Source organism: Bos indicus x Bos taurus, chromosome 21 (assembly GCF_003369695.1).
Source record: "Bos indicus x Bos taurus breed Angus x Brahman F1 hybrid chromosome 21, Bos_hybrid_MaternalHap_v2.0, whole genome shotgun sequence".
NCBI classification, from domain to species: domain Eukaryota; kingdom Metazoa; phylum Chordata; class Mammalia; order Artiodactyla; family Bovidae; genus Bos; species Bos indicus x Bos taurus.
Window position 1 is genome coordinate 24,392,462 of NC_040096.1, and position 24,041 is coordinate 24,416,502.

General features: G+C 39.0%; 1 protein-coding gene across 6 annotated transcripts in view; it reads right to left on the reverse strand.

The window, feature by feature from the left end:
- The window catches only part of ADAMTSL3 (ADAMTS like 3), a 381,778-nt gene that overhangs the window by 231,414 nt on the left and 126,323 nt on the right, over positions 1-24,041 (reverse strand). For all 6 annotated transcript variants that reach the window (XR_003507318.1, XM_027520883.1, XM_027520878.1 and 3 more), the window contains exon 4: positions 23,754-23,881. Coding sequence is in view for 5 of the 6 variants with exons in the window: in XM_027520883.1 (XP_027376684.1) it covers positions 23,754-23,881 (128 nt within the window). In the remaining variant the exon portion in view is untranslated. The remainder of the gene's footprint in view (positions 1-23,753; positions 23,882-24,041) is intronic.

The window sequence follows — 24,041 nt, forward strand, 5'->3', positions numbered from 1 at the left end:
CTTGCAGTCCAAGGGACTCTCAAGAGTCTTCTCCAACACCACAGTTCAAAAGCATCAATTCTTCAGTGCTCAGCCTTCTTCACAGTCCAACTCTCACATCCATACATGACCACTGGAAAAACCACAGCCTTGACTAGATGGACCTACTATTAATAGTCATGTGTTTATTTTCATCTATTTTGACTAAAAATGTTTGGCCTTTTTGACTGGAATATTCAAGGTCTTTATTTTCAGTGTTGTATATTATTCTCAGAATATAATTTTGATTACTCTCTTGTTCCAAGAATATTTGTAATTCTTAAGTGCTGTGCAGCTTGTGGGATCTCAGTTCCCCGAGCAGGGATTGAACCTGGGCCACAGCAGTGAACATGAAAGACTGGAATCCTAACCACAAGGTCACCAGGGAACAACTCTGATACACTTTTTCTTTCTTTGCAATCCTTTATAAACTCACCCTTCTCCATCTACATCTCAAACCATCCTCACCTTACTTTCTGTTTCAACTGCAGCTTGTATCCTAGTCTCTTCGTATCTGTTTTCTGGAAGATGCAATCCCTAATGGGAGTTAGAAAACATACAGGAGAAAGACATTTTGGAGTGAAATGAAGAGCACTACAGCTGCCTCCAAAAGCATTACCTAAATGATAGTTACATTTCTGAACTGAAATACAGACCAGGTACCCAATTTTCATTTGGCTACCTCTATTTTTTTTTTGGTCTTAATTTATTATATTTAAAAATGTATACATGTGTACATTCCCTTACACATTTTGAAGACAAACGTTATAAAACTAAACCCATAGCATTAGAGTTACAGACCTCATACTGGTTGAGAATTACCAAGCTAAGGTCAAAAGAGCAGAATTCAATAATGATAAGATTCAGTTGTCCCAGAGGTGTATGCTGGTTTTAGAAAAGGCAGAGGAACCAGAGATCAAATTGCCAACATCTGCTGGATCATCAAAAAAGCAAGAGAGTTCCAGAAAAACATCTATTTCTGCTTTACTGACTATGCCAAAGCCTTTGACTGTGTGGATCACAAGAAACTGTGGAAAATTCTGAAAGAGATGGGAATACCAGACCACCTGACCTGCCTCTTGAGAAACCTGTATGCAGGTCAGGAAGCAACAGCTAGAACTGGACATGGAACAACAGACTGGGTTCAAATTGGGAAAGGAGTACATCAAGGCTGTTTATTGTCACCCTGCTTATTTAACTTATATGCAGAGTACATCATGAGAAATGCTGGGCTAGATGAAGCACAAGTTGGAATCAAGATTGCCAGAAGAAAGATCAATAACCTCAGATATGCAGATGACACCACCCTTATGGCAGAAAGTGAAGAAGAACTAAAGAGCCTCTTGATGAAAGTGAAAGAGGAGAGTAAAAAGTCTGCTTAAAGCTCAACATTCAGAAAACTAAGATCATGGCATCCAGTCCCATCACTTTATGGCAAATAGATGGGGAAACAGTGGAAACAGTGGCTGATTTTATTTTGGGGGCTCCAAAATCACTGCAGATGGTGATTGCAGCCATTAAATTAAAAGACACTTACTCCTTGAAAGAAAAGTTATGACCAACTTAGACAGCATATTAAAAAGCAGAGACATTACTTTATCAACAAAGATCTGTCTAGTCAAGGCTATGGTTTTTCCAGTAGTCACGTGTGAATGTGAGAGCTGGACTATAAAGAAAGCTGAGCGCTGAAGAATTGATGCTTTTGAACTGTGGTGTTGGAGAAGACTCTTGAGAGTCCCTTGGACTGCAAGGAGATCCAACCAGTCCATCCTTTAGGAGATCAGTCCTGGGTGGTCATTGGAAGGACTGATGTTGAAGCTGAAACTCCAGTATTTTGGCCACCTGATGTGAAGAGCTGACTCATTTGAAAAGAGCCTGATGTTGGGAAAGATTGATCGCAGGAGGAGAAGGGGACGGCAGAGGGTGAGATGGTTAGATGGCATCACTGACTCAACAGACATGAGTTTGGGTAGACTCTGGGAGTTGGTGATGGACAGGAAGGCCTGGTGTGCTGTGGTTCATGGGGTCACAAAGAGTCGGACACAACTGAGAGACTGAACTGAACTGAACTGAAGTATATGGAGGCAACAAATCAAACTAACTCAGCCTTTTGCTGAGTGGCACTCTTAAGAGTTATAATGTCTGTTCCAATTTTCAAACAATGAATTAGGTTATATTTTATCAGTTATACATTCATTCATTTATTTTTTATTTTTTTTTTTAAGACTTAAGTTCTTTTATTATCTACTTCTAATTGTCCCAGTCATTTTTATTTTTATTTTATTTTTTTCCCAAATCTTCCCACCCTCTCCCTCTCCCACAGAGTCCATAAGACTGCTCTATACATCAGTGTCTCTTTTGCTGTCTCGTATACAGGGTTATCGTTACCATCTTTCTAAATTCCATATATATGCGTTAGTATACTGTATTGGTGTTTTTCCTTCTGGCTTACTTCACTCTGTATAATAGGTTCCAGTTTCATCCACCTCATTAGAACTGATTCAAATGTATTCTTTTTAATGGCTGAGTAATACTCCATTGTGTATATGTACCACAGCTTTCTTATCCATTCATCTGCTGATGGACATCTAGGTTGCTTCCATGTCCTGGCTATTATAAACAGTGCTGCGATGAACATTGGGGTACACGTGTCTCTTTCCCTTCTGGTTTCCTCAGTGTGTATGCCCAGCAGTGGGATTGCTGGATCATAAGGCAGTTCTATTTCCAGTTTTTTAAGGAATCTCCACACTGTTCTCCATAGTGGCTGTACTAGTTTGCATTCCCACCAACAGTGTAAGAGGGTTCCCTTTTCTCCACACCCTCTCCAGCATTTATTATTTGTAGACTTTTGGATCGCAGCCATTCTGACTGGTGTGAAATGGTACCTCATAGTGGTTTTGATTTGCATTTCTCTGATAATGAGTGATGTTGAGCATCTTTTCATGTGTTTGTTAGCCATCTGTATGTCTTCTTTGGAGAAATGTCTATTTAGATCTTTGGCCCATTTTTTGATTGGGTCATTTATTTTTCTGGAGTTGAGCTGTAGGAGTTGCTTATATATCTTTGAGATTAGTTGTTTGTCGGTTGCTTCATTTGCTATTATTTTCTCCCATTCTGAAGGCTGTCTTTTCACCTTGCTAATAGTTTCCTTTGATGTGCAGAAGCTTTTAAGGTTAATTAGGTCCCATTTGTTTATTTTTATTTTTATTTCCAATATTCTGGGAGGTGAATTCATTCATTTAATCAAAACTATTTGAGTACAATATATGTATTAGGCATAGGGCTGAGTACTGGTGATACAGAAATGAATGCAAATTGTTATTGAGCTAAAAAGTAAAGATACAGCTCTAAATTGATGTGATGAGTTTAATAATAAGCTATACATGGGACCTATAAACAAGAATCCAGGTATATAGTTCTCTTGACTGTTCACTGAGAACGTCTTTCTATATTATCACAATAGGTTGATCCAGTCTTAGTATTTTCTAACACTGTATATTTCCATCTTTGTGACTCATCAAAGGTATAAATTAAAATTTATTAAACTCCCAACCAGGATACATTAAATTTTAAACATTCCAGAAGCACCAAAGTAGGGGTCTGGCAGGGAAAATTTATGAGGGTGGAGAACTCTCTTTCTTGGTCAAAAGGATACAGCTCCATTCTTCTGGGAAACAACAGACAGGCCAGTGGACAAGGTCATCTACTTACATGACTCATTTCATTGTGTTTATTATGTGTGGATAAAGGGAGAAACTAAATTATAGAAAAAAGTGAAAGGGTAATTTGAACTACTCGTTTTTTTGGAAAGGCCCCAACTGAGGAAAGAGCTAACAGATTAGGGAGTTCAGTTCAGTCACTCAGTTGTGCCTGACTCTTTACAACCCCATGAACTGCAGCACGCCAGGCCTCCCTGTCCATCACCAACTCCCAGAGTCTACCCAAACTCATGTCCATTGAGTCAGTGATGTCATCTAAATCTCATCCTCTGTCGTCCCCTTCTCCTCCTGCCTTCAATCTTTCCCAACATCAGGCTCTTTTCAAATGAGTCAGCTCTTCACATCAGGTGGCCAAAGTATTGGAGTTTCAGTTTCAACATCAGTCCTTCCAATGAACACCCAGGACTGATCTCCTAAAGGATGGACTGGTTGGATCTCCTTGCAGTCCAAGGGACTCTCAAGAGTCTTCTCCAACACCACAGCTCAAAAGCATTAATTCTTCAGCGCTCAGCTTTCTTTGTAGTCCAGCTCTCACATCCACATGTGACTACTGGAAAAACCATAGCCTTGACTAGATGGACTTTTGTTGACAAAGTATTATCTCTGCTTTTTAATATGCTGTCTAGGTTGGTCATAACTTTCCTTCTAAGGAGTAAGCGTCTTTTAATTTAATGGCTGCAATCACCATCTGCAGCGATTTTGGAGCCCCAAAAAATAAAGTCTGACACTGTTTCCACTGTTTCCCCATCTATTTGCCATGAAGTGATGGGACTGGATGCCATGATCTTAGTTTTCTGAACATTGAGCTTTAAGCCAACATTTCACTCTCCTCTTTCACTTTCATCAAGAGGCTCTTTAGTTCTTCTTCACTTTCTGCCATAAGGGTGGTGTCATCTGCATATCTGAGGTTATTGATATTTCTTCTGGCAATCTTGATTCCAGCTTGTGCTTCATCCAGCCCAGCATTTCTCACGATGTACTCTGCATATAAGTTAAATAAGCAGGATGACAATATACAGCTTTGACGTACTCCTTTTCCTATTTGAAACCAGTCTGTTGTTCCATGTCCAGTTCTAACTGTTGCTTCCTGACCTGCATACAGGTTTCTCAAGAGGCAGGTCAGGTGGTCTGGTATGCCCATCTCTTTCAGAATTTTCCATACACTCACAGTTTATTTAGATCAGTTTCTTGTGATCCACACAGTCAAAGGCTTTGGTATAGTCAATAAAGCAGAAAAAGATGTTCTTCTGGAACTCTCTTGCTTTTTCAATGATCCAGTAGATGTTAGCAATTTGATCTCTGGTTCCTCTGCCTTTTCTAAAACCAGCTTGAACATCTGGAAGTTCATGGTTCATGTATTCCTGAAGCCTGGCTTGGAGAATTTTGAGTATTACTTTACTAGCATGTGAGATGAGTGCAATTGTGCAGCAGTTTGAGCATTTTTTGGTATTGCCTTTCTTTGGGATTGGAATGAAAACTGACCTTTTCCAGTCCTGTGGCCACTGCTGAGTTTTCCAAATTTGCTGGCATATTGAGTGTAGCACTTTCACAGTATCATCTTTTAGGATTTGAAACAGCTCAACTAGAATTCCATCACCTCCACTAGCTTTTTTCGTAGTCATGCTTCCTAAGGCCCACTTGACTTTGCATTCAAGAATGTCTGGCTCTAGGTGAGTGATCACACCATCATGATTATCTGGGTCATGAAGATCTTTTTTGTGTAGTTCTTCTGTGTATTCTTGCCACCTCTTAATATCTTCTGCTTGTGTTAAGTCCATACCATTTCTGTCTTTTATTGTGCCCATCTTTGCATGAAATGTTCCCTTGGTATCTCTAATTTTCTTGAAGAGATCTAGATCTACTCTTTCCCATTCTGTTGTTTTCCTCTATTTCTTTGCATTGATGGCTGAGGAAGGCTTTCTTATCTCTCCTTGCTATTCTTTGGAATTCTGCATTCAAATGGGTATATCTTTCCTTTTCTCCTTTGCTTTTCGCTTCTCTTCTTTTCACAACTATTTGTAAAGTGATAACCAAAATCTTCTTGTATCATGCTGACTTATAACCCAAGAATGCTTTTAATTCTAATTTCAAAATTAGGGAGGGAAATTATAAACCATGGTTTAAGATTGTATTTGAAATGATTTTAATACGGGAACAGAAAAACTGTGGAAACTTACAAAGAGTGACATTTTTTTTTTAAGTGTATTAGAACTTCAGAAATAATTTTTCAGATGCATTTTTAGTAATTGTTTCATTTTAGTGATTTAAATGAAAAACAAAACTAAATTTGAAAAACTTAACACTGAAAGGAAAGCACTTATTTGCTGGTGGCAGCTATGGTTATATCTCATAACTACTGGTTATGACCATATGGTTCGGGTCTATACCCCAATGCCATCTGCTATATCCTAATTGTGAGGCACTAACTGGAATCTTGAATGTTGGGCCTGAAAATCTAAACCTAAAATGTAAGTGTATCTCTACTAAAAATCCCACTACAACTGCAGCAAAGTGATATGAAAAAAGAGCATTTTATTTCATGAATTCTCAAAATATAAAGTACCATTTTAGACACATTCCTTCTCCAGTGACTTTTTATGGTGAACCTATCATGTACTAGGATGTGGATATAAGGATACAGGAAGGTTATCTCTTGGTTCCCATAATAAGTCAGTAGTAAAGGTTTTTAAACTCAAGCATCTGGTGGACATTTTTCACATCCTACTTCACTTTGTCCAACTGAACACACAGTGAACCCACACTGACTGGCCTCTATCGATGTGGCATGCTTTGGTTACAATTTAGCGTGAAAATGAATGGCTACTTTATGAAGAGGAATAAAGTAAAATCCAAGTTATTTTAAAGCTAAGGACACTGAAGTTCTAATTCCCCAAGCAGGAACCTGCCAGCTTATTCTGGAAATAATTCTTTTGGCTCAAAGCAGCTGAGCTGCAGAAATATGACTTCCAAGTTTTTAATTTCATTCTAATTATTATTTGTAAGAGCTAATGGTTATCAGGAGTATATAAAAATTCAAGAACATCATTTCACAATTATGTATTTTCTATCCATTACAACATTCATAACACCCTGAAACTGAAGATTTTTGAAGCCATAAATTTTATGAATATATAAAAAACATATGTTGATTCCACATGAGGATACAGTAAAAACATTAATAAAATTTCCCTGGAGTTTATAGCACTATAATTTATTGCATTCATTTGCTGATATATTGACTCAAATACTAGTGTCTTAAAAACTAACAAGCATGTGTTTTGAAGAATAGAAATATATTAATTTTTTAAAACAGTAGTTAACTTAAACCTGTCTTTCCCATGGTTGGCACTTGACTAGAATATCAAATTGCAAATTTCTGCAAGCAAAAGAGACATTCTGGCTGGCATATGGTCCACAGTGCAAAAGAACTATGTGTATTTAAATGTAATCAAATTCTGAAATAACTTTATCCACAAAGAAATACATAAGCAAAATAGCCACGCTCATGTCCTTTCCTAAATCATGAATTTAAAGGACACTGACAAAAAGAGAAGGCACTGAAATGCTTTCTAAAACTTTGGGATAGCTTTCTGTTGGTTTTTATGTAACCACCTCTGCATACCTCTTCCAAGAAAAGTTGACCACAAAAGCTCAATATTTATGAAGATTTAATGAGTCTCTAAGGCTGTTCAAGGATAAGGAGACCTGATAAGCTTTCCAGGGGAAGTAGATTTCTTTCTTAATAATCTCAGCATACTTCCAAAATTACAGTGAAACATCTCAATATGGGAGTGGGTACATAAGGTTTGGGGCTGCCTAAAAGGTGCGGAGCAGGAATGACAGAATTATTCATGACCCTGCTGCCTTTCCTCTGAAATAATCTAATTTCATTTTTATGGAAAGAAATAATGTTACTGCCCCTTTTTTTTTTATCAGAGTCACGGAAAGAGTGAGTATATCACAGGCCTGGCCTTGTATCAGGAGCTAAGCTGAGAACATAGATCCCCTCATCACACACTTGTCTTCCTGTAAACATCCCAGAACACACTACACTCTCATTTAACTTTTTTTTTCTTATATTTGGTAAAGAATCTTCCCTACTTTCAAATATGTATTCAAATTGGATGAGCTTAGTTCAGTTCAGTTCAGTCGCTCAGTGTCCGACTCTTCAGGGAGCAAGAAAAAATTTGGAGAATCTCAGGACCAAATGTAAAATTTAAAATATAGGTTAAGATGTGTACATAAACAGACTAAAAAATACTGCATAAGTCCTAAAAAAAAAAAAAAAAAAAACTAATTCAAGAATGGTGACTTGAAATACAATAGCAATATTTAGGATAGAACTGTTTTGGGGTCTCTACAATTATTTGTGAAATATTTTAGGTCCAAAAAAATTTCAGAAGGATGCAAACTCATGTCTACAACAGTAAGCTTCATCATTTCTTAAAACTTTTCTTCAGATTTAAGAAACGTGTCATTACAAATTTGGTGGAAGCCCCCTGCCAAACCTCCTCAATCCAATTCCCCTGCCTCCCACCCCTTGGTGAGAAGTAACCAAGTAAATGGCATCATAGTTTACATAACCTTCCACAGCTTGATTTGTCTGAACACTATGTTTCTGAAAATATCCATGTTGATAGATGCAATTCTAACCCATCCATTTTTATGACTGTAATCTAATTTATAAATATAGCTCAAATTCATCAATCCTTTTTATTTATTGATTGATTTTCTTAAAAGTCTATAAAGGTTTATGTTGGTTCTGCAATGACCCCTCTTATACTGTCACCTAGGGTACTACATTTGCAGGCTTCCCTGGTGGCTCAGCAGTAAAGAATACACCTGCAATACAGGAGACATGGGTTCTATCCCTGGGTCAGGAAGATCCCCAAAGGAAATGGAAACCCAGTCCAGTACTCTTGCCTGGGAAATCCCACGGACAGAGGAGCCTGGCAGGCTACAGTCCAAAGAGTCACAACGAGTCGGATACAACTGAGTGACTGAGCAACAACAAAGTGTACATTTGCACTAGTTTCTTAGGATACATACTCTAGTGGGACTGTTCCATTGTGGGCATTTACAGCTTCACTAGTACCAGATAATGACACACTGTCCTTTAAAGTGGGAATACCAATTTTCATTCCCATTAGCAGTGCAGAAAATTCTTGTTTTTACATATCAAGGCCAATACTTGGCATTTTTAAACTGAAAAGTTTCCCAGTCTGAAGAATATGGAATATCTCACTTTGTAGTTTTTGCATTTTTGTTGTTAGTGAGGTTAATATTTTCATGTTTTAGACTATGCAAGTTCCCCTTCTGAGAATTTCCTGTTCATATCCTTTTCCCATTCTTCTAGGTGGCTTTTGTTTTATTGTATTTCAATATCTCATACACTAATTCCTTACTGGTTATATTCATTATCAAGATTTTCTTCCACTCTATGCTTTTCTTTCTTTTGTCTTTTTTTGGCCACAACACAGGGCATGCATGCAGGATCCTAGTTCCCTCACCAAGGATCAAACCCATCCCCCTGCAGCAGAAGTGCAGTGTCTTAACCACTGGACCACCAAAGTCCCTATAGTATATATTTTTATGATACAAAGGTGTTTTCTTAGTCTGCTTGAATTTATAAATATTTTCCTTTGTAACTTATGCCCTCTGTGTCTTAGTTAAGGACACAAAGCTCACCCAGAGATCATACAGATATTCTATATATTCTTCTTCTAAATGTTTTCAAGATTCGCTTTTCATAAGCAGATTTTAATCTACCTGGAATTTATTGTTTAATGGATTGAAATTTTCCAATATTTTCCCTTTGGATATTAATAATCATATTTGAACCCCACGTATGGAATATTCATCCTTTCTCCACCAATTTTTAAATTGCCGTATGGCTGATATTCAGAGAAGGCAATGGCACCCCACTCCAGTACTCTTGCCTGGAGAATCCCATGGACGGAGGAGCCTAGAAGGCTGGAGTCCATGGGATCGCTGAGGGTCGGACAACGACTGAGCGACTTCACTTTCACTTTTCACTTTCATGCATTGGAGAAGGAAAGGGCAACGCACTCCAGTGTTCTCGCCTGGAGAATCCCAGGGACGGGGGAGCCTGGTAGGCTGCCGTCTATGGGGTCGCACAGAGTCGGACACGACTGAAGTGACTTAGCAGCAGCATGGTTGACATTTATTCAGTCAACACAGAACACTTCTTGTATTGAGGGATCACAAGGATCCCTCAAATTGTCTTCTATATTCTGTACCTTCTTTCCACCCACCCCACCTCTTCTTTAATACCAGGCAATTACGGATGTGTTCTACATGTCTATAATCTTTGCATTTCAAGAATATTACATACAGTTCCGGCAGGGAGCACGGTGAGAAGCGGATGGCGGCCTTCAACCCTGCGCCCTCCAGGTCCTCTGGCCTCCGGTGGGCAGGTGAATTAGGGGCCCGCAGACCGGAACCTCCTGAGGGCGGGCGAACCGGGGGCCCCTGGGCCGCGAACCCCGGTGGGTAGGTGAACTGGGGGCGCACTCACTGGGACAGCTTGGGCTGTCTTGCGGGGCCCCAGAGCTCTCACCACCGCCACCCACTGGAAGCCACAGCAAACCTCACCCTCACCCTCACCTCACCCTCACCCTCATTGAACAGCGGCCGCTCAGGGCCCGGATCTCGCTGAGCAACCACTGGGTTTCTTGGCCCAAGGCTGCAGGGCTTAGGCCAAGCCGCTGCCAGGCACCCGCACGGATCGGGTACCTGAGGTGACCGCTCACCGCGTGGGGGCTGACAAAGGCTTTAGCGACCCTGAAGGTGGGCGGAGCCGCAGTGGGTGACGGGTAGAAATTAACGGTTCTGCAGTTGGTGATTCTACCAAGACCTTGACGTCGAAAGATACTAACAGAAATGATGGAATAACTTACCCCATGCAGCCAATAGTTACTGCCCATCGCCCTTTGGGAAGATTTACTGTCCATTTATAGAAAGTCTGTGTGTATAATATGAAAAAGCTGCTCTCAACTTCCCCCTCAACCTTTCAAAAGAAAACTGTATCTAGGCCTTCTAGATGTAAAGAGGTTGCTGAAGTATGATAAAGTCAAGTTAGAAAATCACCTATCTTGTAAATGCCCTTTAAAAAAAAAAAAACAAAACAAAACATAGAAAAGACATGTCTTCTGGAAATGACTTTTCTAAATGGAGTTGTTTGACCACCTCTAGAAGAGCAGCAGCAGCAGAAGCGACCTCAGGAGACCCAAAGGCCCACATTTGTTCAGTGGGTTAGAGGACATGGAATGGATGACATTGAGGAAGTAAAGCAGGTTCTAGGGCAGATTGGCCGTCCTTAGAAGACATTTCCATATTATAACCATTTTTTTTGTGTGTGCATTTTATTCCACTACTGTATAAATATGGTTGACAATAAGTACTTTTTGGCAATATCTAGTCTTTCTAAATGTTCTGAAGTCCTGATATATGTTAAAACCAGAAGTAGTAAAAGGACATTTTGTAAACATCTTTATGTTAAAATTCCTTTGAAATACTGTTGGTGGGGGGTCATTGTGGCCAAAGCAACTCTTTGAACATTGAATTGTATCTACGCACTAGTTGAAGGTTGCGGGTGGCAGGGGAAGAAGGAAATGCAAAGAGCTCTGTGCCTGAGTGGTGTTACTGGGGCAAGACTAAGCATTGTGTTTTTTATGTTTGTGCATTTGATTTCATTTTGCTGTGTATATAGTGTATATAAGGGACAAGTGAGTCCTAATTTACAACATTTAGTCTTTCTAGATGTTAAAGAGATTGCTAGTCTAGGACAGAAATAGAGGTAGTAAATTAATACATTTTGTACATTTTGTGTGAAAATTTCCAGGAAAGATTGTCTTCTGAAAAACTGAGCTTTATTGCCCTCTGGGTTGGTGGAGCAGGGAGAGATGGGAAGGGGGTTGGTCTTAGGCCAGAATGCCTGTATTTTGAAGATATTTTCAGATTATAACTGTTTCATGCGTGCAGTTTATTCAAGACTGCTCTGTATATAGTGGACAAATGAAGTTCTTATTTGAAACATCTAGTCCATCTAGATGTTTAGAAGTGCCTGACATAGGTTAAGTGTAGAAGTCATAAAATATCATTTTGTAAATATCTTTTTGCTCAAATTCATAGGAACTATTATTGTCTTTGGAAGTGTTGAAATGTTAAACCACCTCCATGAGCAAGTATACTGTTGTCTGTATTTGTTCTGTGGTTTGGAGGAAGTGGGAGAGAAAGAACTGCAAAAGGTAATATGCTAGTGTGTTCGTACCTGAACATACTCAGACCAAATCATTTTCTGTATGTTATATGCATTTTGTTTGGTGTGTATATAATGGACAAATGAGTCCTAATTTTGCAACATCTAGTTTCCAGATTGAAGGCAGGAGGAGAAGGGGATGACAGAGGATGAGATGGTTGGATGGCATCACCGACTGAATGGACATGAGTTTGAGCACACTCCAGGAGGTGGTGAAGGACAGGGAAGCCTGGCATGCTGCAGTCTATGGGGTCACAAAGAGTCGGACACTACTGGGCAACTAAACAATAACAAAGCCGCTTTTGAAAACATCTTTTTATTAACATTCCTGTGAAATACTGTTGTTTGAGGGGGTGGCCAGACCACCTCTTTGAACACTGCATTGTATTTGTGTACTGGCTGAAGGCTGGGGGTGAATGAGGTTGCCAGTGAATGCCAAATTAGTCAGGAAAAAAGTTAACACATTTTAAGTAAAATTAGCACATTCTGTACACATTGTGTGGAAATTCATAGGCCAGCTTGTCTTCTGTAAATGACTTTTGGATATGAATTTGTTCAGTCGCCTCTAAGCATTACACATGCCTGTACTTGGCCACTGGATTGGTGGTGGAGAGAGGAAGTGAGGGAGGGAATTGTTCAAGCCAAACTGGTCATATTTAGAAGATACCCTAGATGATAAGCACTGTTTCGTGTCTTCTCTTGTGCTTATGCTCAGTCGTGTCCAACTCTTTGTGACAACTTTGGACTATAGCCAGGCTCCTCTGTCCATGGCATTTTTCAGGCAAGAAAACTGGAGTGGGTTCCCTCCAGAGGATCTTCCTGACCCAGGGATCAAACCCACATCTCGTATGTCTCCTAGATTGCAGGTGGGTTCCTTACCTGATGAACTACTGGGGAAGCCCCCAAATAATTATTATTTCTTGTCTTGTTCAAGACTTAGATGGGTGAAAGCTTATTTAGCAGTGCTGTGTACACAGCGGACAAGTATCTAGTCTACTTTTACAAGTATCTAATAAAAGACAATATCTAGTCTTTTAGATATTTAGAAGTGTTTAATGTGTTTAAAAGTAGTAGTAGTAGAATAATGCTTCTTATAAATAGCTTTTAAAAACTGATGGGAAATACTGTCTTTGAAAATGGGATTGTTAAACCTCCTCTCTAAACAGTACACTCTGTGCTTGTCCATTGGGTTGAAGAAGGTAGGAGGGAAGATTGCAAAGATGTTTTGCCAGAGTGTACTAGAAACCTTTCAACTTATCCATTGGTCTATGTGTTACATGTATCTCATTTACCTTTACTTTATATATTATGTATGTACTGGACAGATGGGTCCCAATTTTAAAATAGCTAGTCTCAGATATTAAAGAGGTTGCCAATATATGATAAAGTGAAGTTTCTTAGTCATGTCCGACTCTTTGTGACCCCATGGACTATCCATGGAATTTTCCAGGCCAGAATACTGGAGTGGGTAGCATCTTCCTCCTCCAGGGGATCTTCCCAACCCAGGGATCAAACTCAGGTCTCCCACACTGCAGGAGGATTCTTTACCAGCTGAGCCACAAGGGAAGCCCAATGTATGATTAAAGTGGAGTTAATAAATTAATATGTTTTGTATACTTGGTGTTATAATTCACTGAAAGGCTGTCTTCTGAAAAGGAAATTGTAAATCACATCTAAGTGAAACACGTGAGTGTACTCCGCCCACTGTTGGATAGATGGCAAATAGGAGGAACTGGGAGAAATGAGGGTTCTAGGCTAGAATATTCCTTCATAGAAGACACTTTCGGATATAACCATTGTTACACGTGTGTAGTTTATTCAATACTACTGTGTAGACAGTGGACAAACAAATCCTTATTTGAAACATCTAGGTTTTCTAGATGTATAAAAGTATACAACCTATGTTGAAAGTAGAGTTAAAGTAAGACCTTTTAAGTATTTTTTCTGTTAATTCATAGGAATGGTTGTATTTGGGGAGTGGAATTGTTAAACTTGAGTAAACTCTCCAAGAAAAGTAAGTTCATTGGGTGGTGGGGAAGCAGGGGCAGGGAAGGAAGTACAGAGAGAAGGGTTCTGTATCCATCAGTCTTTAGACAAGTTCAGACTATATAACCATTATTCTCTTTATGCATTTTAGTTAATACTGCAGTGTTTTAATCATAATTTTGCCAATATCTTTATCTAGAGACCTGTTGCCATTTTTGTACTTTCTGAAATTTTTGTTGCTAAGAAAGTCAGGATTACATTTTTTACCTTCCAGATCGAGTTGGTATAGTATATTCTTAGTTATCAAAATACTCATAGCCTTGGGACTTTGAAATGGTAAATATTCATGATGTGTGAAAAACACAATACGTAACTGTATGGTCATCCAGGTCATTGCATCTATCAGTGGTTCAATTCTTTTTACTGCTGTGTAGTATTCCATGGTATTGATATACTATAGTTTGTTTACCTATTCACCCACTGAAGGGCATGTGGGTTGTTTCCATTTTTTTTTTTTTTTTGATATTATGAGTAAAAGTTGCTAAAAACATTCAGGTTTCCATGTGAAAACAAGTCTTCATTTCTCTGGGATAAATGCCTAGGTGTACAACTGCTGGGTTGTACAGTAGTTACATGTTTAATTTTTTTAAGAAACTGCCTGTGGCCATTCTGTTTTACATTCTCACTCCTAGTATAGGAGTGATCCAGTTTATCTGAATTCTTACCAGTATTTCATTTTGTCAAATTTTTTATTTTTTTAAAAAAGCTATTCTGATACATATGTAATAATGTCTGATTGTGACTTTAATTTGTGTTTCCCTAACAGCTAGAGATATTAAGGCCATTTTCATGTACCTATTTACCACGTGTGTATCCTCTTTCCTGTGGTCATGTATGGATGTGAGAGTTGGACTGTGAAGAAGGCTGAGCACTGAAGAACTGATGTTTTTGAACTGTGGTGTTGGAGAAGACTCTTGAGAGTCCCTTGGACTGAAAGGAGATCCAACCAGTCCATTCTGAAGGAGATCAGCCCTGGGTGTTCATTGGAAGGACTGATGCTAAAGCTGAAACTCCAGTACTTTGGCCACCTCATGCAAAGAGTTGACTCATTGGAAAAGACTCTGATGCTGGCGGGGATTGGGGGCAGGAGGAGAAGGGGACGACAGAGGATGAGATGGCTGGATGGCATCTCTGACTTGATGGACGTGAGTCTGAATGAACTCCGGGAGTTGGTGATGGACAGGGAGGCCTGGCGTGCTATACGATTCATGGGGTCGCAAAGAGTCGGACACGACTGAGCGACTGAACTGAACTGAACTGATCCTCTTTAGTGAAATATCTGTTCAGCTCTTTTGTTTTTTTTCTAATTGGATTCTTTTTTTTTTTTTAATTGTTGACTGTTTTGTTCTTAATATAAATCCTGGTCCTTTATCAGCTATATGGTTTGTAAATATTTTCTCCCATTGATCTAGGTACTAATACTACAGTTTTGGCTTTGTAAGTCTTATATCAGGTGGACTGATTCCTTTTACTCTATTTTTTTCAAAATTGTTTTAAGTATTCTGTGGCTTATACCTTTTGATATAAGTTTTAGAATAATCTTATTTAATTTACAAAAATAAAACTTTGTAAGAATTTTGAGTGAAATAAATCTATAAATCAGCTTTATGCCCTACTTGTCTCCTAGAATATTGAAATCAGAGGATCCTTGAGTGAGAAATCAGAGCAGCACAAATAAAAATACCTAAAAAACATCGTCAGGCAATGAGATAGACCAGCCATATCTCCTTAAAATTAAGCTCACACCTCTTTTCCTTAAATATGAACAAGAGCCAACAAGGATCACCAGAAATCTTAGAAAAGTCTTTATTATGAAATATCATGACATAAACAAGACAGAAAACAGTAATTCAAAAAGAATTGAGACAATGCAAGGGAAAGAAAACCACCCCCCCAAACTCTATTTATATGCTGAGAGATAAAAGAGAAGATGTTGCATCTGAAAACCAGGGACAGACTGCTTTAAAAAAAAATAAATTAAGGAACAAAAAATATCTCAGAAAAAAAAAAAAAGAGAAAGAGGAAAAATGAAACTACCTAGAGAATTGGAATGTAAGTTCAGGTAAATCTCCCAGAAAGTAGGGCAAATGGACAAAGAGAAAAACAGTTAGTCTAATATCTGAATAATACATATTCAACTTCTTAAAAATTATAAATAAAAACTAAAACTTAAAAATATCTTTTTGTTAAAATTGTATAATCTCTAACATAGTTTTCAATATTCTTCACAAAATTACCCATTCTTGCCTATCCCCTAGAGCCATACTATAGTCAAGAAGGCTTTTTAAAATCAGTCCAGGATTTATTAATTCATTCATCTATTCATTAATGGAATAAAATATACTAAATTTCCACTACATGCTAGTGGTAATGTGGGGCACAGTACAGAGAGGAAAAATATATCTACACCACCTAAAATTTTGTTTCAATTATTAAAAAAATTTTTTAAAACACAATAAAATAGACACTCTGATAAAACTATATTCACAAGATCCTATAGAAGCACAGAAGTACTGCATCTAACCTAGAAAATGGTAGAAACTGCCAACAAATGCTTTAAGGAAGAAATGGAGATTGAAAGGAGTTTCCAAGGTCAACTATGTGTTAACAACCAAAAGGAGAAAAAGGATGCTTCAGGCAGAAAGAAGAGCATTGACAAAAGAAGTGATAGGTGAGCACGCAACCACTGTTTACCCATTCAAGTAACAGTATTTGAGTCCTAATCACATGTTAGATGTTAGACCTTAGAGTGGTAAAGTCAATGTCCCTTCCCTAAAAGGAGTCTTACCTACCAATAATGAGAAACATAAGAGAGGAACATCAAAGTTAGACTCAGATGTCAAGATAGATTTCCTAAATGAAGATGACCATGAAGAATAAGTAAGAATTAGCCAGACATCACACTAAAAGAGACACAAAAGAATACATGACAAGATGTAGATGATTAAGACAATAAATACACAAAGAAGGACCAGGTTTAAAATGAAGGAAAGAATGTAAGGTAACAAATACACCATAGCAGTATTTTCAAACATCATTAGAAAATAAATTAGAAAAAAATTCAAGTAGCAAGGATCTTGAAAATCATTCTCAACCACACAGGAAAATAAATAGATGAAAGTGGCCGGAGTAAAAGTAGATGAACAGAAATAACTAGCATTCATGAAAAAGAGGACAGAACAAAAAGGCAAAAACCAACAGTAAATGATATAATAGAAGAAAATTTTTCCTATAATGAAAAAGGATCTAAATCTGTACAATAAAAATGCTTACCATGTGCCAAGAAAAAATAAGAGACGGATATATAGAAACAACATTGTAAAACTCTTGAGAGAAAAAATAAAGCCTTCCATAGGCAGCCAGGCAGAACAAACACGTTATCTACCAAAGAAGAGCCAAAAAAAAAAAAGAAGCCAGCCTGAGAGGTCTATGGGCAACACTGTATGCCAAACTTTGTGGATAAAAAACTTCTGAGGCTTCAGAGGGAAAATTCGTGTCTCAGGAATTTCATACCCAAATAAGCCATTCACTGTTTATGTGTGAAGTCAAGAGAGAAACATTTTCAGATACAGAAGGATTCATAAAGTATAAGACCCACAACTTTTTCCTGAAATTAAGAAAGCTATAAAGTCTTACTGCCTGAAGTGTGGTCCACAGACAAGCAGCACTGACATCACCTGGGAATTCATTAGAAATGAAAACTCCTGGGCCCCACTCCAGACCTACTGAATCAAAGTTTATATTTTAACAAGATCCCTAGGTGATTCATATGTGCATTAAAATTCCAGAAGCACAACTCAAAACATATCCTTGCCAACGAAGTGATGATTCAGAAAGAAGAACTGAAAGTACTGACAATGAACATTGAAATAATATATGTACACAAACTCAAGTTTCGATGATGGTTTGAAATATGATTATGAAAGAAAAGATAAAAAGGGGATAAATGCTGCCAATAAATTGAGTATAAGATCCCAAGTTATAATAACAAAATCCCACTGGGTGGAAATGAAGAAGAAAAGCAGAGAACATGCATTGACTTACAAATAAGAAGAGACTAGTATTTATTACTGGCATTGATAACTATAAAGCAATTATTAAAGTATGATTTTCAAACATCTTAAATTTAATCATCAGAAATATAAAAATAAAATGGCTCAGCAAGTAAAGAATCTGCCTGCAATGCAGGAGACACAAGAGACTTGGGTTCAATCTCTGGGTCAGGAAGATCCCCTGGAGAATGAAATGGCACCTCACTCAAGTATACTTGCTTGAAAAATCTTATGGACAGAGGAGCCTGGTGGGCTACAATCCAATGTGTCACAAAGAATCAGACACGACTGAGAAACTAAGCGTGTGTGTGTATGTGTGTATGTATATATATATATATATATATATATATATATATATATATATATATATAAAATTTTGAAATTACCAGAGGTAAAGTTCAGCAAAATGAAAGAATGAAAGATTTTAAATAGAGAAGGTCATCCAAGCACATATATTGAACTCTCTCCCTCTCATAAATACCTAGTGAAATAACCAACAAAGCATATTAATAGGTTAACATCTCTACATCACAGCTAAAAATTCATAGAGGCTATACACAAGCTAGAAATTTCAATATACGTATGAATAAGACTGAATTAAAGGATGGTACACGAATATACTATTCACTTACACAAAAGAGAAGCTTGCAGGAGATGCAGGTTGGATCCCAGGGTCAGAAGATCCCCTGGAGGAGGAAATGGCAACTCACTCCAGTATTCTTGCCTGGAAAATCCCATAGACAGAGAAGCCTACAGTCCAGAGTCATGGGGTCACAATGAGTCAGACAAGACTGAATGACTGAGCATGTGCACACAAGTGCGCGTGCACACGTGTACATACACACACACACACACACACACACACACATATCTCTTCAAACAGTGCTTACACCCTATTCTCTATCTCACTTTTCCTTTTAGGACTCCAATTATACATGGTTTAGACCTTTTCATCTTATATCCATACCTTTTCATCCTTATTCTATGTTCATTCACTTTCCCTGTGTAATTTAGCATGGATATTTCTACAAATCTATACTCTCTTCTGCTGTTTCTAATCTGCTATTATGGCCATCTATTTAGTTCATGATTTTAGTTATCATTTGCTTCTACTCTCAAATTCCCATATAATTCCATTTTATGGATTCCAGTTCTTTGGTGAAATCCTATATCCTGCCATATATTTTTGTAAATACTTATTACAGGGGTTTTGTTTTTTAATACACAGGTCCTAGGACCTATTTCTAACTCTAGTACCTATTTCTATCATCTGATTTTCCTCTTGTTCTTGTCTCATGGTAAGACTGGTAATGTTTTATTGAATTATTGGCATAATCTCTAAAAATTTGTATACTCTCTGGTTGGTGTCATCTTCCTCTAGGATGTATTTTTAAGCTTCTTGGAGGCAGTTGAAACAGCAAAAAATTTCATTATTCAAGTTAGGGTTGAATTAATTAAGACTGGGTTCAGTCTTTGTAATATCTAGTCTATTTAGGATTAGATTTCCCTTTCTCCTAGGGTATAGCCCTTCAAGGATACAAACTATCACCTGAGGTGTTTACCACAGCTTTGAACTCCAATTTTTATGTTCTAGGACTATGAAACTGCCAGTAAATCTGATCAGTTTCTCAGCTTCTTAGAAGCTGGTTTCTGCTTGACTTCTCTGCCTCTTACTGCTTAAAAACTGGTAAATGCCTGGATAAAAAATATGACTCAGATAAAGTCATTTTCTGCATATCACTGCCTTCAGGGATCTGGCAGTCTCAAGTTCTAAGTCCATGATTATTTTTTACTTCTCAGTTTCTGGTTCCCAGGCTCCCCTGGTGGCTCAGCTGGTTAAGAATCTACCTGCAATGCCAGAGACCTGGGTTTGATCCCTGGGTTGGAAAGATCCCCCAGAGAAGGGAAAGGCTACCCACTCCAGTATTCTTGCCTGGAGTATTTCATGAACTGTATAGTCCATAGAGTTGCAAAGAGCTGGACACGACTGAGCAACTTTCACTTCTGGTTCCCAATTACCCATCATTAGACTGCTAATATCTGTGATAGTTTATTACATCCAAAGCATGATCCAAAGCGAAGTGAGACAAATAAGGACAAAAAAGTAGATTTTTATAAACCTACATGAATTCAATTTAAAGGCAAGTCTTTTAATCTAAGATTATGTCTACTTTTTAATGCTTAAATGCAAAAATTCTGATTGTAATTCTTTCTTGAAAAGCCTGTGATGGTGGACCATAGTTGAATTTTTGGTTTGTTTTTATTTTTGCCTTTATTTGACCAAATAAAATATTGACAACCTGTTTCAGTTCCAAATATGCTTTTTCTTTTTGGACAGCTTCCTAGTGTTTGAAACCCCAAAATCTGAGATTCTTTTCCACAGTCTACTAATCTACCTCCTTCTTCAACACTGGCCCTTTCTGCTTTCTCCCTTATCTACTGTTTTTCAGGAATAAAAGCCTCTTTTCATTTCCTGCTCCAGCAACTTTACATATGCTGGCTCCAGTATCTGGATTTTATGGCCCATTAGTTATGACCATGGAGAAGGAAATGGCAACCCACTCCACTGTTCTTGCCTGGAGAATCCCAGGGACGGGGGAGCCTGATGGGCTGCCATCTACGGGGTTGCACAGAGTTGGACACGACTGAAGCAACTTAGCAGCAGCAGCAGCAGCAGTTATGACCAACCTAAATAGGATATTCAAAAGCAGAGACATTACTTTGCCAACAAAGGTCCATCTAGTCAAGGCTATGGTTTTTCCTGTGGTCATGTATGGATGTGAGAGTTGGACTGTGAAGAAGGCTGAGCGCCGAAGAATTGATGCTTTTGAACTGTGGTGTTGGAGAAGACTCTTGAGAGTCCCTTGGACTGCAAGGAGATCCAACCAGTCCATTCTGAAGGAGATCAGCCCTGGGATTTCTTTGGAAGGAATGATGCTAAAGCTGAAACTCCAGTACTTTGGCCACCTCATGCGAAGTGTTGACTCATTGGAAAAGACTCTGATGCTGGGAGGGATTGGGGGCAGGAGAAGAAGGGGATGACAGAGGATGAGATGGCTGGATGGCATCACTGACTTGATGGACGTGAGTCTGAATGAACTCCGGGAGTTGGTGATGGACAGGGAGGTCTGGCGTGCAGCGATTCATGGGGTTGCAAAGAGTTGGACACGACTGAGCGACTGAACTGAACTGAACCCTCCACCCTCATATAATTCACTTCCTCTAAGCAGTCGGGTCTCAAAAAGAGACTCTCAGTACAGAGGACTTCCCTGTGTTGGCATTACCTACCCCCTTGACAAAATGTTAATTTCACATAATTTGATTACATACTTGTCTATTGTTTGTCTCTCTAGATTATAAGAACCATGAGGGCAAGTTCTGTGCTAGTTTATTTTTTTAACTTATTCATTTAGCTGTGTTGGGTCTTAGTTGTGGCCTACAGGATCTTCATTGCGCCATGCGGGATCTTTTGTTGCAATGCACAGACTCTCTAGTTGTGGAACTGGCTTTCCGGAGAGAGACCCAGTAGTTGTGGCATGCAGACTTAGTTGCTCCATGGCATGTGGGATCTTAGTTCCCCGACCAGGGATTGAACCCACATCCCCCACACTGCAAGGTGGACTCAACCACTAGACCACCAGGGAAGTCCCTCTGTGTTAGTTAATTCACAATTGTTAAACTGCTTGCCCACACCAAGGTATAAAAAACATTTTGGAGCTGGAGACTTGGGTAGTATAAGGATTTCTGAAGATTTCTTTGAGAAATCTATGCTGGGAGCCTAATCCTCAGTCTGCTGTAACAGAAAGAGAAGAAACAAGGGCTTCGATCTGCTAACCCCCAGTCAAGAGGAAGAAATTTTGGGAATGCCAGCTGAAGAGTTCAATAGGTGTCCCTTGCAGTTGGTTGGTATCTAATCCACACTTGAGATACATAAGGGCTGAGAGCTCAGCTGCAGTGGACTGTGTAAGCAGAGAAAGTGTTGCTGTATTGGCTCCTAGAACTGGGAAGTGTCTTTAGCAAAGTTGACAGGAGGGTTTCCAATGAACCAGATGTGGGCTGCATGCAAGACAGTCAGTGTGAGTTGTCTTAGGAACAAACATACCAAGACAGCTGCTGAGGGGTGAGTATATATAAATAGGGAGAGGCTGGGACATGTCTAGGTGTCCTAGAATAGGAAAGAGCAGCATTACCAAGTTAGAGGATTGCGAATACCACATCTCAAGTGAACTGCACGCAAAGAATCCCAAGGGACTGGGTGGGGGTGGGGAGGAGGAGGAGATAACGTCTCAGAGAAATCCATCAAAGTGTTCACAATAGATGAAAAGTAGCTTTAAATACCTCCTAACCAGATAGCATCAATGCCTGCTCCCTAAATTAATGGCAGGAGCTTCCCAGGTGACTCGGTGGTAAAGAATCTTTCTGCCAGTGCAGGAGATGAGGGTTAATAATTGGGCTGGGAAGATGCCCTGAAGGGAATGGCAACCCACTCCAGTATTCTTGCCTGGGAAATCCCAGGACAGAGGAGCCTGGCGGGCTACAGTCCATGGGGTCGCAGAGTCAGACACAACCAAGCAACTGAGCGCACACACACACAAAGTCATGGCAACACTCCACTCCTCCTCCTTCTCCTCTACTCTTGCCAAAATCTCTTTTTCTGAGTATGTACAGAGAAGGCAGAAAAAGCTGAAGAGTTGCCCTTCCTAACTTGAAGCCCTTCCAGTAGCAGCCAACTACAGTTAGGAGAGAGAAGACACAAATTCACACTGAGATAGACCACTTGGAAAAAATCATATTCTAGGCAAAATCAAAGCACTTTTTAAATACAGTAATAAGCATGGAAGCATTTTGGTTGTATGACAACAAGATGAAAATGCCCATTCATGGTCCTTAATATATTCCTCTAATTCTTTTGAACAAATACAAGTACATACTATTTTTATTTTCTAATTTTGCCTTTATCTCTTTTGCCAGTGGATAAGTGGAATTTATGGTGTTTAACTGATCCTTGATTTGAATAAGGACCATTTATACCAGTGATTCAAATGGAACCTTGATCAAAATTTTGAGGTTAAGTAGTCTCATCCCCTTTATTCTTCCTAATTATTGCCTTGGCATTTATCACAGGATATATTTTTTATGAGGGCAGGGCATGAGGGATGATGCCAAGGAAATATAAAATGCTCTAATATATGGGGTTTGGCTTTTATATTCAGTTTTTGGTGATTGGGGAGGTACACACCACTTTTAAAAAGTAAAAGACAAACACAAATAAACCCCACTCTTTTCCTATCTGAAAGTGAAAGTGTCAGTCACTTCCAATTCTTTGGGACCCCACAGACAGTAGCCTGCCAGGCTCCTCTGTCCATGGAATTCTTCAGGCAGGAATACTGGAGCGGGTTGCCATTTCCTATTCCGGGGCATCTTCCTGACCCAGGGATCGAACCCAGGTCTCCTGCATTGCAGGCAGATTCTTTACCGTCTGAGCCACCAGGGAAGCCACTAAATATTTAGACATTGCAGATGTTATACCACCAGCACAGTACTTTCTAAAGCCATGAAGCCAAGTTGTCTTCCCAACACCACCCATCCAAAGGGGCTGACGTCCCACAGAGAAGAGCAGATGAAGCTGCCACTTACCTGCCAGTCAAACATCTCCGCAGAGAATATGAGGCTCCTCCCCCGCAAGTCCTCGAGCAGTCACTCCAGTCTCCCCAGGCGTCCCAGTTGCTATCTTTCTCTTCATCTGAACGAGTGTTTCTTGAGGTCTGGGAAATGGAAAGCACAATAAATTATAGACAAAATGCTAGAGATACCCAAAGGCTTTCCTAGTTTTTGCAGACTCTTAGTCTAAGCTGTTCACAAGCACTAAAGTTGCCTGAAAGTGTTTGCTTCAGAATGGTTACATCAAACACACACAATAGTTAG